This window comes from Chiloscyllium plagiosum, chromosome 4 (assembly GCF_004010195.1).
Source record: "Chiloscyllium plagiosum isolate BGI_BamShark_2017 chromosome 4, ASM401019v2, whole genome shotgun sequence".
Taxonomy (NCBI): Eukaryota; Metazoa; Chordata; class Chondrichthyes; order Orectolobiformes; family Hemiscylliidae; genus Chiloscyllium; species Chiloscyllium plagiosum.
The window spans coordinates 81,492,682-81,507,800 of record NC_057713.1 but is presented as its reverse complement, the minus strand read 5'-3'; the positions used below and the strand labels follow the sequence as shown (position 1 = coordinate 81,507,800).

At 40.1% G+C, this 15,119-nt stretch overlaps 1 protein-coding gene across 1 annotated transcript in view; it reads left to right on the top strand.

Moving 5' to 3' along the window:
* The window catches only part of LOC122549486 (regulator of G-protein signaling 22-like), a 145,351-nt gene that overhangs the window by 102,280 nt on the left and 27,952 nt on the right, over positions 1-15,119 (top strand). Inside the window, exons 14-18 of the mRNA XM_043689345.1 lie at positions 384-470; positions 4,007-4,167; positions 5,399-5,561; positions 9,070-9,228; positions 13,776-13,844. Coding sequence (XP_043545280.1) covers positions 384-470; positions 4,007-4,167; positions 5,399-5,561; positions 9,070-9,228; positions 13,776-13,844 — 639 coding nt within the window. The remainder of the gene's footprint in view (positions 1-383; positions 471-4,006; positions 4,168-5,398; positions 5,562-9,069; positions 9,229-13,775; positions 13,845-15,119) is intronic.

The window sequence follows — 15,119 nt, the reverse complement described above, 5'->3', positions numbered from 1 at the left end:
AGGGTAGAAAGATTAACAAGCAATCTCCTGATAATACTGCACAAAACAGTATAGCACAAACAGTTGAATATTTGTTCTGACAGTAACAGACAGTCACTGATCAGAAAAATATACAAATTTTTCAAATGATCTTGGTGCACACTTTCCCTCCTGTTCAGTCTCTAGTTTGCATAAATTCTCCACTTAACCTGTGGTATGGCTGTCACATTATAAGAAAAGCTAGAAATCTGAACCAAACACAAAAAGTGCCAGAGAAACTCAGCAGGTCTGGTAGCATGTGTGGAGAGATACGGAATTAACATTTCAAGTTTCATTTCAATGTTCTTCAGAACATTGTATTTAGTGTTGTTCCTTGCTACTCAGTGAATATCTTTTATTTCTAGGTGACGATGGCAACGAAGATTGAGCGTCTGGACTCAGTATACTACAAGAAGCTTCAGGAATTGCAGAGGAAGTTTCTGCCCAATGAAGTAATTACTTATTTGGTTCTTAAAAAACAGATTAATTTATAAACAACATAGGAACAGGAGAAGGCCACTTGACACAAAGCCAAGACAGCAGTCACTTTCTAGTTTTTAATTAACTAACCCTCAGTGACAAATGTTTTTTTTTGTATATGATGCTGGAATGTTTTCAGTAATGACCACTCTGAATTTAAACCCAACTTGAACCAACATTCCAAATATTTGATTAGCATCCTGTACTATCCAAAGCCAAAGGCTACAATTTATATTATTTCTATATACTACAGGACTTTTGCCATCCTTGGAGATAGGAACCCTCTACATATTACTGATGTGTAATCATTATTAATGCACCTCACTCTCCTCCACCACCCCAAGAATAACTGGTGCTCTGGTCCTGAGTCAGCCTTTCATAGAGTATGAACAATAGTAACTTCAAAGGCCTTAAATGTCAACTTTGTGAGTGAAGGTGTGTGTGCAATGTGCACTCACCTATCTAACAGTCAGGGTTCGGCTTCCACTTGATGGTTGTAACTTATGTTTCCAGAAAAAAAGTTTGAATAATTAAATGTGTCACCATTTGAAATCCTATTTTGATGTAGGTAGGCCCATTCCACATGTAGATGATCTGCTCGATTATTTTCTTGGTAACAGTGAAGGGCAAAAGAGTAACTATGGAGAGAATAAGGGGTATTAAAGATTGTCTATAAGTGGAGCCACAAGAGACAGATGAGATCCTAAATGAATATTTCTTGTCAGTATTTACTGTTGAGAAAGGCATCGATGCTAGGAAATGTAAAATAAACAAATGTGGCTTGAAAAGAGTCCATATTACAGAAGGTGAGGTGCTGGACATCTTAAAATGCACTAAGGTAGATAAATCCCCCGGGATCTAATGAAATGTATCCCAGAACTTTGTTTGAGGTTAGGGATGAAATTGCGGGGACCATAGCGGAGATTTTTGTGTCACTAGCAGCCACAGGTGAAGTGCCCAAAGATTGGAGAGTGGCAAATATTGTATCATTATTTAAGAAAAGCTGCAGAGAAACACCTGGGAACTATAGATTGATGAGCCGAATGTCTGTGGTGGGTAAGTTCTTAGAAGGGATTCTGAGACACAGGATCTACAGGCATTTGAAGAGTCAATGTCTCATTTGGGATAGTCAGCATGGGAAATCATGTCATATGAATTTGATTGGGTTTTCTGAAGGGGTGACATGTGGCCAATGTGGTAGACATCGTCTATATGGTACTGCATGGAATTCAGGGAGAAGTAGCCATTGGATACAAAATTGGCTTGAAGGTAGAAGACAAAGGGTGGTGGTAGGATGTTTTCTTTTGAAACTGGAGGCCTGTGAGCAGTGGTATGCCATAGGGATTGGTGCTGGGTTTACTGTTATTTGTCAATAATGTAAATGATTTGGATGAGAATTTTGGAGGTATGCTTAATAAATGTGCAGATGACATCAGTATAGTGGCAGTACAGTGGATAGTGAAGAAGGTTATCTGAGAATACAGCAGGATCTTGATCAACTGGGCCAGTGGGCTGAGGACTGGCAGATGGAGTTTAATTTAGATAATGCAAGGTGTTGCATTTTGGTAAATCAAAGCAGCATTGGAGTTACACTGTCAGTGGTTTGGCCCTGGGGAATGTTATAGAACAAAGAGATCTAGAAATATGGGTTTATAGCTCCTTGAAAGTGGAGTCACAGGTAAACAGGGTGGTGAAGAATGCTTCCAGCAAACTTGCTTTCATCGGTGTGAGATTGAGTACAAGAGTTGGGTTCTTGTAGCAGCTGTACAAGATATTGGTAAGGACACATTTAGAGTACTGAGGACAAATCTGGTTGCCCTATTACAGAAAGGATATTATTAAACTAGAAAAAGTGCAAAAAAGTGCCATCTCTACTGAAAGGTTTGTGTTATCAGGAAAGGCTGTATAATATGGGACCTTTTTCCCTCTAGCATAGGAGACTGAGGAGTGACGTTATAGAGGTCGATAAAATCATGAGAGGTGTAGATAAAGTAGATTGCCAAGAGCTTTTCTGCATGGGTAGGGAAATCTAAAACCAGAGGGCATAGGTTTAAGGTGAGAGGGGAGAGATACAAAAGGTTCCAGAGAAGCAAGTTTTCACACAGAGGATGGTGATGTATCGAACAGGCTGCTAGAGGTAGTAGTGGAGGCAAGTACAATTTCATCATTTAAGAAATATTTGGACAGGTACATAAATGGGATCAGTATGGAGGGATATGGACCAAACAAAGGCAAATGGGACTAGTTTAATTGTGAAAACTGGGCAGCATGGACAAGTGAGGTCAAAGGCCCTGTTCCAAACTGTAAACCCCTATGACTGTATGACAGTGATGCAGAATAGGCACATAAACCCTGTTTTCTCTGACAGACTGTATGAAAGCATAATCCTGAGAGATAGCTGTCACTATTCATATTCCAACTGTAACTGATTAGCACATTCTTTCATCTGCAACAGGACTGACATTCAGGCAATTAAGAGGGTCAGGATTTCCTGTATTTGGGCTTGGTTCACTGAGTATCCAGGAGAAGGATAGGACTGCAAATGCTCGATATTTTAGAGTCAAAAAGTGTGGCATTGGAAAAGCACAACAGGTCAGGCAGCATCCAAGGAACAGGAGCATCGATGTTTCGGGCATAAGCCCCTCATCAAGAATGTGATGAAGGAATGATCATGAAGCCCTGATAAAGGGCGTATACCTGCAACATTGACTCTCCTGCTCCTTGGATATTGTCTGACCTACTGTGCTTTTCCAGCACCACACTTTTCATCACTGAGTATCCAGTGTGTTGAAGACAAGCAGTGAGAAGAGTCCATCATAACTGCACAAAACAAGTTACCAGGCTTGGGCTCCGGCTGCAGTAGGAGCAGATGGGGAAGGAAGCTGCACTAGGAGCAGGGTATGGGAAGGCCTGCATTGGGACTGTATGTGGGGTGGCCTTCAGAGCGAGGATGGTGTTGGGAGGCCTCCACAAGGAGCAGGGTGTGGGAAGGCCTGAATTAGGAACAGGGTGTGGAGAGACCTGCGCAAGGAGCAGGGCATGGGAAGGCCTGCGCAAGGAGCAGGGTGTGGAAAGGCCTGCACAAGGAGCAGGGTGTGGGGAGGCCTGCACCAGGAGCAGGGTACGGGAAGGCCTGCACAAGGGCAGGGTGTGGGGAGGCCTGCACTAGGAGCAGGCTGTGGAGAGTCTGCACTGATAGTCAGCCTATTTTTGCTTGGGAGAGATGGGAAGATTAAAGGAAAATTGAGAAATCACAGGGTGTGTGGGGAAGAGAGAGGGAGACTGCTAGGAGAGAACAAACTAAATTCATTTTATCCAGTTGTGCAAGCTACATCATTTTGCATCCGGCAGTGCCATCTTTAGACAGGCAGTTGTTTGTTGTCACTTGAGATTGACTTCAGTTTCCTTTCCGGTCTTGCTGCCACTTAGAGGTAGCATTTCTAAGAAACTCAGCCAGTTAATGAAGCTAAATCTGTCATGTTACCAGTGTTTTCAATCTTCTTTGCAGTTTCCTGTTCAATCAGCTAGCCAAGAAGAAATTTTGGAGGATCCCAGGACCTCATGGAAATTTGTTCCACAGCAATTCAAAGATTATTCATTTCAAACGCTTCTTCACAATCGCTTAGAACTTGACCAATTTCAGATATTCCTTAAAGAAAATTTAGCAGAGTAAGTGTCGAAGAATGTTTATGTAACACAAAACAGTGAATGTTATTGTAAAGGGGGAGGGGTTACAGGGAATGCCGCACGATGTAAACTTTCTCATACAGGCATGGCAAGTCTTTGTTAGCTATCCTGATTGTGGTGAGTGTTTGTATATAGAATCATCGTTTTAGCACATTTGCAAACATTAACATGTCACATTGCCATCAGACTATTTCTTGCATAACCTCTCTACTCAACTGTTGCATGTTCCAATCAGTCATGCACTCTAGAACCACTGAGATACATGCCCAATGATAAACTGTTTCACTTTTCTTTAAAGGCAAATCATAATGGCTTGGTAAAAGAGGAAGAACTGTTTGTCATATTCCATGTTTTAATGTTTATGGCAGTTACCAAGTCTTTTCTGGAGCAGTGTGGTATATTTTAACATGGTTTATGGTTTTGCATTATTTAGAAAACCAAGTATTCTTCTGTTTGTTCAGAACTTTTTGATAACAATGAATCCAATGGAAATTCACAAAAATGTTATTATAGTAAACCTCCTGTTATCCGGCATGTATGGGGCAGGCAGTTGGGAGAGATGGGTGGCAGTGCCGGTTATGTGAATCTGATGGTTCCATGAAAAATATTCTTGTGGACACCCAACACTTCAATATTTTTTGAATAGAAGAAAATCTTAAATCTAAATGTCAAAGGGACAGTGCAATTTACTTGCTGTGTTCTGGAAACTCTGACAATATTTCACCAGAGTCATCACCAGAACTAGCACTTGTATCTTGAGCAGCAGCAGCAGCAGATGTTGAAGGGTGAGGAGTTGGGGATCACAAATTCAACTAGCCATACTGTAATGGAGCCTGCATGCAGGCAGTGCTGATAGTGGTGCCTAGAGAACTGCTACATAGTGCATGAATATACGTGCATTGAAACTTGGCGCACCAAGTTCAAACAGATGTTTTTGAAGAAACTATGCAAAAATGGTAATTTTTTAAAAAGTGTTTACCAGTTGCATGAGAATTCTTGTTGCCTGAGCACCAGATAACAGAGTTTGCTGTATTTCAATATGATTCCAAATCCAAGGCTAATGGTTGTTGTTACTGTGCAGTAAATACTCTAAAACATGATATGCCACCCCCATCTTAACTTGATGCAGTAATAAAATTGCAGTCCTTATTGCTTTGATAATTTTTTTAACAATGCAGTATTGTCAATATATGGAAAACTGCCTTTCTTCTAGCATGGATCTCAACTGCTGGCTGGACATTGAACACTATGTAAATATATCTCGCCATGAAAAAGACAGTAAAAATATCAAATCCAAAGATATCATCAACAAATATATGAATCGAAAGTATTTCTTTGGACTCAGCAGCCCTGCTACAAAACCACAACAGGAAGAGGTAATTGCCTAAATGTTTTAGTGCTTCAGTCTGAGATTCAAGGTATTGGGAAGATAACATTTAAATATTCTAATCAAAGTGGTTTGCAGATGATTGCTTGCCTACCTAGTTTCTTGCCATGTGCAGGTCTTCAGCTTTCACTCTGCAATAATGGATTTCCTGAGAATCGGGTATTTTGACTGCTTCATAAAGGCAATTCAGGAGGTAAATTCGTCCACCCCATGTTCCCACTAACGGTATCTACTTAGAGTCATAGAGATGTACAACACGGAAACAGACCCTTCGGTCTAACTGCTTTTCCAAAATGCAGCATCTCACATTTATCTAAATTAAACTCCATCTGCCACTCCTCAGCCCAATGGCCCATCTGATCAAGTTCCTGTTGTACTCTGAGGTAACCTCAGACTACTCAAAGAGTGTCAGGGGACTCAAGTTGGTGTATAAATAGGTTTTTAATTCAGTTTGTGGGAAAATATATAAGCTCTAGTTTGCAAGAGAATATATGAGAGAGAAGTACATTGTTTAATACATTAATAAAGTAACATGTGAAGTTATAAGAATTGACTCCTCTCTGCACACACCAGCAGCCAGCAATTGCTGGATTCAGACAGCAGCTGGTGGTCACTGTCCACTACATCTCCAATTTTGGTGTCATCTGCAAACTTACTGACTATACCTCCTATATTCACATCCAAATCATTTATATAAATGAAAAGAGTAGTGAACCTAGCACTAATCTTTGTGGCACTCCACTGGCCTCCAGTCTGAAAAGCAACTCTCCACCACCATCCTCTGTCTTCTACTTTTGAGCCAGTTCTGTATCCAAATGGCTAGTTCTCCCTATATTCCATGAGATCTAACCTTGCTAACTATTCTCTATAATCTGGCAATCTCACTGACCTTCAACATGGGTCTTCTCTTCCTATTAACTAGTGGTTCAGAAAGCTTTGGTTCTCCACACCATGCCACCATACAAGATCTCCAAACTCCAAGCACAATCAGGTCCCCAACAAGAGACCTCCAATCCTCCAACACACACACCTTGACATCCAATTCCACTCCCACTACACTCTCAACCTCTAATCTGTTATCTCACCACTCCCCCTAAATCTTCAATCTCTGATAGGTGCCCTGGCAAGATATTTCACACTGCTTCTGTAAAGGCCCGTGAAATCAATAAAATTGTGTTGATGCTTGTTTGAGTCCAGTGACCACCAGCTGCTGTCTGAATCCAGCAATTGCTGGCTGCTAGTGTGTGCAGAGAGGAGTCAATTTTTATAACTTCACATGTTACTTTATTAATGTATTAAACAATGTACTTATCTCTCATATGTTCTCTTGCAAACTAGAGCTTATATATTTTCCCACAAACTGAATTAAAAACCTATTTATACACCAACTTGAGTCCCCTGACACTCTTTGAGTAGTCTGAAGTGTCAGCAGTTTTTATATACTGAGCATTCCTAGTCCCTGTCAGCAACTGATACCTCTGTGTCTCTGCACCTCCTGGCTAACATTTCATTTTCAGGAGCATGTCTCTGACTGGTTCCCTTATCTCTCTCTGTGCTGCAGCCTGGCTAACGATGAATTGAAATATTTTCCTAATTGCTACAGACTAGAAATGCAGAGGAGCAACAGGTGCCCAAATATTCAAATGACTAAAAGCTAGTCACCATGTCCAAAAATATTCAGAAAGGCTATTGCAATGGTGAATTTTACCTCAAGTTGGCTTGGATACAAAGGATGGAAGTTACTCTCCGGTTGAAGATAGGTGTGTTGTGTTCTGTTTTGGGCACCACACTGCTGGAAGAGTACAATGGCCTTAGAAAGAGTCCAGCAATGATTCATTGGAATTATACCATAGCTTCTGCTGAATTTTAAGGTGTATTTGATAAATTTGCATTGTATTCCTTTGAGTTTAGAAGGTTGAGAGAGTGACTAAAATACTGACAGTATTTATTATGACTGATACAGAAAAAGTCTATTTCTTGGAGTGAGGAAATTCAGAACATGTGGGCAAATAAGACCTTTAAGAAGTGACATCAACAACTGGCTATGGATACTGGGTCAGGTGAAATTTTCAGATCTAAGATTGGCATTTTAAAGAAAAATTATGATATCAAGAGATGAGAAAAAAAGGTGGGAAAATTGAGTTGAAGATTAGTTATGCTCTAAAGGAAAGGTAGGCTCAGATTAAGGGTCTTAATGACCTACTCCTACTTCTCTGTTTGCTTAGCAATCATTCTAGAAACAAATGATGTTAGTCTGGAGATGGGACATTAGATTATATTCTAGTTCTAGAGCAAAAATTATACAAAATGACAGGGAAATTAGAATACAAGAGTGAGTAATATGAAAAGCAGTTGTGATATGGGAGATATTAAAACTATTAAAAAGCATTGCTTTAACTCATTGAATAGTTTTTAAGTGCCAATGGAGTGATGAATATTCAGGAACAAAGCTTAAAGGCCCCTAATAATTGACTATGCCTAATTTAGTTTAAAATTTAAAACAAATCCATTAAACTGTAATATGAGGAGATCAGGATTTTTTGGGGGGAATTATTAATGCCTTCCCCCAAGTCTGAGAGTACTGTTCTTCCAACACATGATGATTGACTTCCTTAGGAAGTCACTTGAAATCCTTAACATTTTGCTTCCTCAGATCTAATTTTTTATATCTCTGTCACTTTAATGATAAAGTAACACAGATCAGAAACTCTAAGTTCTGTTTACCTAATGCTCCTCAGTCTCCTCACAAGATATATATCCAATTAGTAAGTATAGACTGTTGGGTAATTTCATAAATTTTCAATCTTGATGTACTGGGTAACACATACTGGGAATTCAGGGACTTTGTATTCACGCAAGTCAATGGATGTAAAATCATTGAAGCATATGGTAAAGGTGGGAGAGTGTGTGCTCACGTTTTTTTCTAAGTCCTCTCTGCATGCAAACTACATCAAAGGCAGGAATTCATACAATTCAGTATTGCTTGCGAGGGGATTATAGATAAATATAGAGGATTTGTTTTGGTGGAAAATAAATATTAGCAAACTTTGATGTTCTACATGCCATCTGACTTTCCTTGCTATTGCTTTCAATGGAACACCAAATTGGTGGGATACCAATGGTTCAGGCTTACCACCTGCTTTTCCTCACTCCTGGAAGTTAAAGTCAGATCCTAAGGTTTTGACCTCTCCCTGCATAAGTATTCTCATTGTTTTTTTTATGAGAAATGCAATGTTTTATAATTAATAGGAAATCTGAAACTTCAGATAATTAACTGCTTAGAGATAAATACAACGTATTGAGCTTCATGTACCAAGACCACATATTGGGAATTTGAGTCCACGCAATTATTGTTAATAGGTGCAAAGTCACACACCCACGAATTTACAACTAAAGCTTTGTAACAGAAGTACAAGTGCATAATATTGTGGAAGAAAAGTGTTTAGTAGTAAACTTCAGCAAAAATGAAGAAACATAAATATAATTCTTCTATCTAGGTGTTGGCATTGGCTGGTGGACAAGAAAATTTGCTCCACAATCTGTTGTCTTCAGAAGTTGCACTGGAGGTGCAAAGATATGCAAAAGAACGTATGGAAAGACAATGGCTGCCAATGTTCCTATCCACACCAGAGTTTGCTGAAACTAATCAGATTCGGGTAGGTTAGTCCTGCATTTGACAAAACTGTTTTACCAAACTTCAAAGTCAATACTAAGGGTCAGATTTTATGAAGTCAGTGAGATTCTGTGGATGACAGATGAGGCCCAGATGCAGCGATTCAGCCCCCATTTCCAACAGGCCTAAACTTGTCAGTGAGGGAAGGGGTGGCATTGGTGTCACACAGGTGGGAAACCCAACTCAGGGCCATCAAAAGATCCCATTTTGGCTGCTTTGGCTGATCTTTGAAATGATCCTTGATCATAGCGTAGGAGTTACAAATTGATGAATAACATGTAAATATTCTTAAGGGTAGGTAAAGTCTGTCTAAATATCTAAATTTGAAGCTTTTTCTTTAAATCCAACACATCTTAAATGTGATTTTAAAAAGGCTAAAACTGGCAGAAAGAGTTAATTAAAACACTGTCTGCTGGACTGATTTGATTAACAAGCTCTTAGTTTGAACAGAAAATTACCATTTTTTCATGTAGTTTCAATCAGGTTCATTGTATATATTTCCCAAGGCTTGTTATGGTGTTGGAATGAATGCCTACCTGAGTTTTAAAAGGTTTGGCAGCAGCTTTGAAGTTCATAACTAGATTGACAGTTTGAAGTAGACAGGCAGGAGGCTGGAAGAACACAGCAAGCCAGGCAGCATCAGAAGTCGTCGTTTCAGGTGTAACCCTTCTTCAGGACTGGGGTGGGTGTAAGGGGAGTTGCCGATAAAGAGGGTGGCTGTGGCAAGGTGGTGAAATGGGGATTGATGAAGACAGATTTTTTTTAATAACAGATTAACAACTTGTGGTTTTAAAGCTTTGAATGGGTTTCACAAATGATAGTTTGTCAGGAATTCAGTTTGTCAGTAAAGGATACCACCACCTACCATAGTCAGTCAAGGGTTTATCTGATTACAGTACGGAGGTTGGTCAAGGTCATTCAGTCACGTGATCCTTCCAATAACTGGGGATCATTGACTCTGCTGTATTGCTGCATAGGGATTGTGGCCTGGTCAGTCCTGCAGGTCAGGCCCAACCAGTTTGATGATTATACATCAGAGTCACAGAGATAAATAGCACGGAAACAGACACTTGAGTCCAACTCATCCATGTCAATCAGGTATTCTATATTAATCTAGTCCAATTTGCCAGCATTTGGCCATATCCCTCTAAACTCTTCCTATTCACATACACATCCAGATGCCTTTTAGATGTTGTAGTTGTACCAGCCTCCTTCACCTCCTCTGGCAGCTCATTCCATATATGCACCACTGTATGAAAAATTTATCCCTTAGATCCCGTTTAAATCTTTCCACTCTTACCTTAAATCTTTGCCCTCAAGTTTTGGACTCCTTTACCCTGGGCAAAAGACCTTGACTAGTCACCCTTTCCAAGGCCCTCATGATTTTACAAACCTCTATAAAGTCACCCCTCAGCTTCTGCACTCAAGGGAAAACAGCCCCAGCCTATTCAGCCTTTTCCTATCGGTCAAACCCTCCATACCTGGCAACACCTTTGTAAATCCTTTCTGAACCCTTTCAAGTTTCACAACATCCTTCCCTTAGCAGAGAGACCAGAATTGAATGCAGTATTCAAAAAGTGGCGTAACCAATGCCCTGTATAGCCGTAACATGACCTCCCAACTCCTATACTCAATGCACTGACCAATAAAAGCAAGCATACCATATGCCTTGTTCACTACCCTGTCTGCCTGTGATTCTGTTTCAAGGAGCTATGAACCTACACCCCAAGGTCTTTTTGTTCAGCAACACTCCTCAGGATCTTACCATGAAGTGTATAAGTCCTGCCCTGATTTGCCTTTCCAAAATGCAGCACCTCACATTTACCTAAATTAAAATCCATCTGCCACTCCTTGGCCCATTTGCCCATCTCGTTAAGGTCCTGTTGTACTCTGAGATAACCTTCTTCACTGTCCACTAGACCACCAAGTTTGGTGTCATCTGCAAACTCAGTGGACAGAGCACTGATTGTTGCAGTATGTTGTTGGTTACAGGCCTCCAGTCTGAAAAGCAACCCTGCACCACCACCCGCTGTCTCCTACCTCCAAGCCAATTTTGTATCCAAATACCTAGTTCTCCCTGTATTTCATGTAATCTAACCTTGTTAACCAGTCTCCCCTGCAGAACCTTGTCAAACGCCTGACTGATGTCCAAATCTACACGTACGTCAGTTGGACACATCATTCTGGGGCTGTTGTCACAAGTTAGTCTGGCGTTGACACATGGTCAGTCCAGGAGGTTTGGCCAATAATGGTCAGGGGTATTATTAGGAGGAGTCGATAGAATTTTGAGCAATGTGGAAAACTCAAATCTGCATTATGTTGTGATGGGGACACCTCTAAACGTAAGAGTGGAATCTGATGTAGCACAGGAGTCTACCGTGTACTGCAGGAGTTGGGTATTTTACTAGTCACCACCATTCTGGCTTCAAATGGGAAGACAGTGGACCACTACAGTATGCATGATAATGAGGTAAGACATGGACAAAGGGGAAAAATTGGGAATATTTAAATGAAAGAGAACATGGGAAGCCTGAAAGATAATGGGGATGTCACGGACAGAACACAAAGCAGAACATGAGGGATTTTATCCTGACTATCAGATAGAGCTTGTCACATACTCACACGAGTGTGAACTGGATAACATGCCATCTTTGACCAAACCTCAACTGTGCATTAGAGAAGGAAAATGGTTGTCAACACATTCACAGAAGGCAGACAGATTTTTTTTTGATCTGTATGAATGAGTGGGGACATGTTGGTGACGTGAGGCACTGCTTGGGGAAACTGCAATAATCAGGCATCTATAGATGCAGTGATGTCATCTGCCATCAAACTACATTTCACCAGCAGCTCATGCATTAACCAACCATGCCCACATTAGAAACCTTAGCCTCATGCAAGCATGATTGTTCTTTTACTTATAATAATTGAAACCTTGTGAGCTTTGCAAAGGTCATGTGATCACAGGCAAATTTAAAATTGTTGCCTGCTTTTGCCAATTCACAAACACATTCAACAGGTCTTGTTGCTGCACAGTGCCTTGAAGCTGCTATCTCTGTACACTTTTGTAAGAACATTGTCTGTTCTAGTCAATGGTCCATTTCTTGGTGTATTGATGTGGTGGTATTTGGGAGAGCTGTAGGGGAAATGAGGGTGTAGTTCTGCCAAACTTATAACCTCCTAACATTGTTTGGTGAAATAGCTTGTGCTGTAGCTGAATAAGGTGAAATAATGCAAAGGCTGTATAGAGACAATACGTTGTCCTTCTCATGTTTTCTCTGAATCACATCCTTATTTTGATATTCTCCAAATAGGATCATTGCACCCATTCTGAACGGATACAGCAAAGGCTAGAGTTATCGCTGTTGCAGTAAATGTAGGAGGCAACACTACTGATAATGCTGGTGGAGTCCTCCAACCTTTGATTCAGTTTGTGAAATGTCTCTGACAAACCTACCTTCTGTTCATCTGCCTGACTGTATTTGCATAAAGTTATTAGTGGCCAACACCATGGGATCATCTTCGGCCTGGGTTTGAGCAGGTGCCTGGTCTCTGACAATCTTCTGAATACTAATGACATGAGGAGTTTCTTCCTTGAACAGCTGCGGAGATGTGTCAGTGGTGTGTTCACCAGATTGTTTTCCTGATTCTAATATAGATAGAATACTCAATAAGGAAGAAAGTTTCTAAATTGGTGGAGAGTGCAGGAGAAAGCCTTGCTGGTGCATCCTCTGGGATTTAGTAGCCATCTCTTTGGAGATAGAGGAGGAGTTGATGTGTTATTATTATACTGTTTGCATAAGACAAGACAGACTATCAGTGTGCTGTAGAGGTATAAACTTAAATATCTTAAGAGAGAGTTAACAATGGTAGTAATGACAGAGCAGCACAGCTCAGACAAAAGAAGCTTGCTGAGTTAGCTGGAAATAGAGCTTTCATCATCATCACAAGAACAGAATTGATCCTCTCTAGAATACTGAGGATCTTCTAGAGGGGTGAGGAGCAGAATGTCTTTCTGAACCAATGAGTTATTTCTACTTCTCAAGCAGATACCCTATTTTGCATCTGTGGGTAGTTTTGTGCAAGGTCTCAAGTAACTGAATAAAACATAATTTAATATCCTTTCAGCTCGAAGTTTAAAAATATCTTTTGTATGTTTTGTTCAACATAGAATCATGTGGCACTACAGACCATTCAGTCCACTGTGCTTAAGAGCTTTGGAATGGCTATCTAATTTATTAATTAGACAATACACCATTACCTTTGCAAGTTTTCTCTTTTTAAGCATTAGTATACATCCAATTCCCAGGGCTCTGTGGCACAGTGGTAGCATCCCTACTCTGGACCAAGAGGAAGGGGTTTAAGTCCCACCTGCTCCAACTGTGCAATAACATCTCTAAACAGGTTGGTTAGAAAATATCTAAACACAATGCCATCTTGTACATTCAAAATATATGGCACGACTAAGTGAAATATATTGAAATCTGTAATTTGATCCTGAAATTTTATTGGTTGGCATCTGTTCTCCAGATAAAATTGCAAGAGGTGGTAGAGGACCAGATGTTACACAAGAGCAGGAAGAAGCGAGATGTAATGAAGGTGAGAACCTACACCTCCAATGTTATATGTTGGCAGTTCAAACAAATCATTACTTTATCTGAATTGTCAGTGTCTGAATTTACAAATGGTGATAATCTGAGATATAGCTAATTGAAAATACAATAAGCTGAATAGTTTTGTTTCATTGTACATCCCTTTTACTTTTGGAAAACAAAGATTGATATTGGAAATGAAAAAAACGTGAACATACAAAACTGACAGACATGAAAAGATCAGCTTCTTCAACATCCTGTCTACATGTTTCATATTAATTTAAAGATGAACTCTGTTACTTCTATTAATGTGGGTCAGGATGGAAGAATTTTTAATTTATACAGTTTTTGGTAGAGGGTGCAAATCAAACATTTTTAATTTAGGTGTCGGCAGTGACTGATATCCTAGAAAAATGTGAATGCTTGCTGCCTCTAACCTGCTGACTTTGGTATATCAATCCAATATATTCAACTACATGTGAGCAACCTCATTGTGAGAGGTCGCATTTCAACTTCAATACATTAGTTGCTCAATTTGAGAAATATTGCAGTTTAATTTTGCATCCATGGATTCTCTGGGATTCCTTGAACTCACCAATTAAAACAAGAAAACATGGAAGCTATTGAGAGGGGGTTTGTAAAGTAATGACAAATAAATATACCTATTTCTGGGAAAAATATCAAGAAGAGGGAAAAATACCACTGAGTACTCCGTATTGATGGCTGTTTTCCAAACTGATTATGTGTAAAGAGTGACTATGAAGGAATGATATGATATTGCATCAGGTTGAGATGAGTGTTGCTGGTGAATAGACATCACAATGTGAGGAAGTGCACAAAGAGGGCTGGTAGCACTTGCAAGATGAGTTATAGAGTCATAGAATTAGTCTAAACCTAATACACGGGAGAAGTGAAAGGTGATATGCATATCAGCATCTAGATGAATGTACTGCACCTTTTCTGCCAAGTTGAAAGTATTGAACTACATCTTGCCTTGGACGTAGGGATGTAACACCCTACTGCTGAGCAATATGCTAGCTTCAATCTATCGTCTTGGCGATCTCAGTCGTCTGGACTCGAAACACTAACTTGCTCTCTCTTCATGGATGCTACCTGACCTGCTAGAAGGACAGGGTATCCTCAGTTTAAGCTGAATTTAACAGCAGGACCTGACTTCCTATTTTGACATTGATTTACCAGCCATAGTTAGTTAGATGGAGATTCAGGGTAGAATGGAGGGTAGCAGGGCGCACTGGAATGGGAGGGGGGGGGTTGGTGTTGA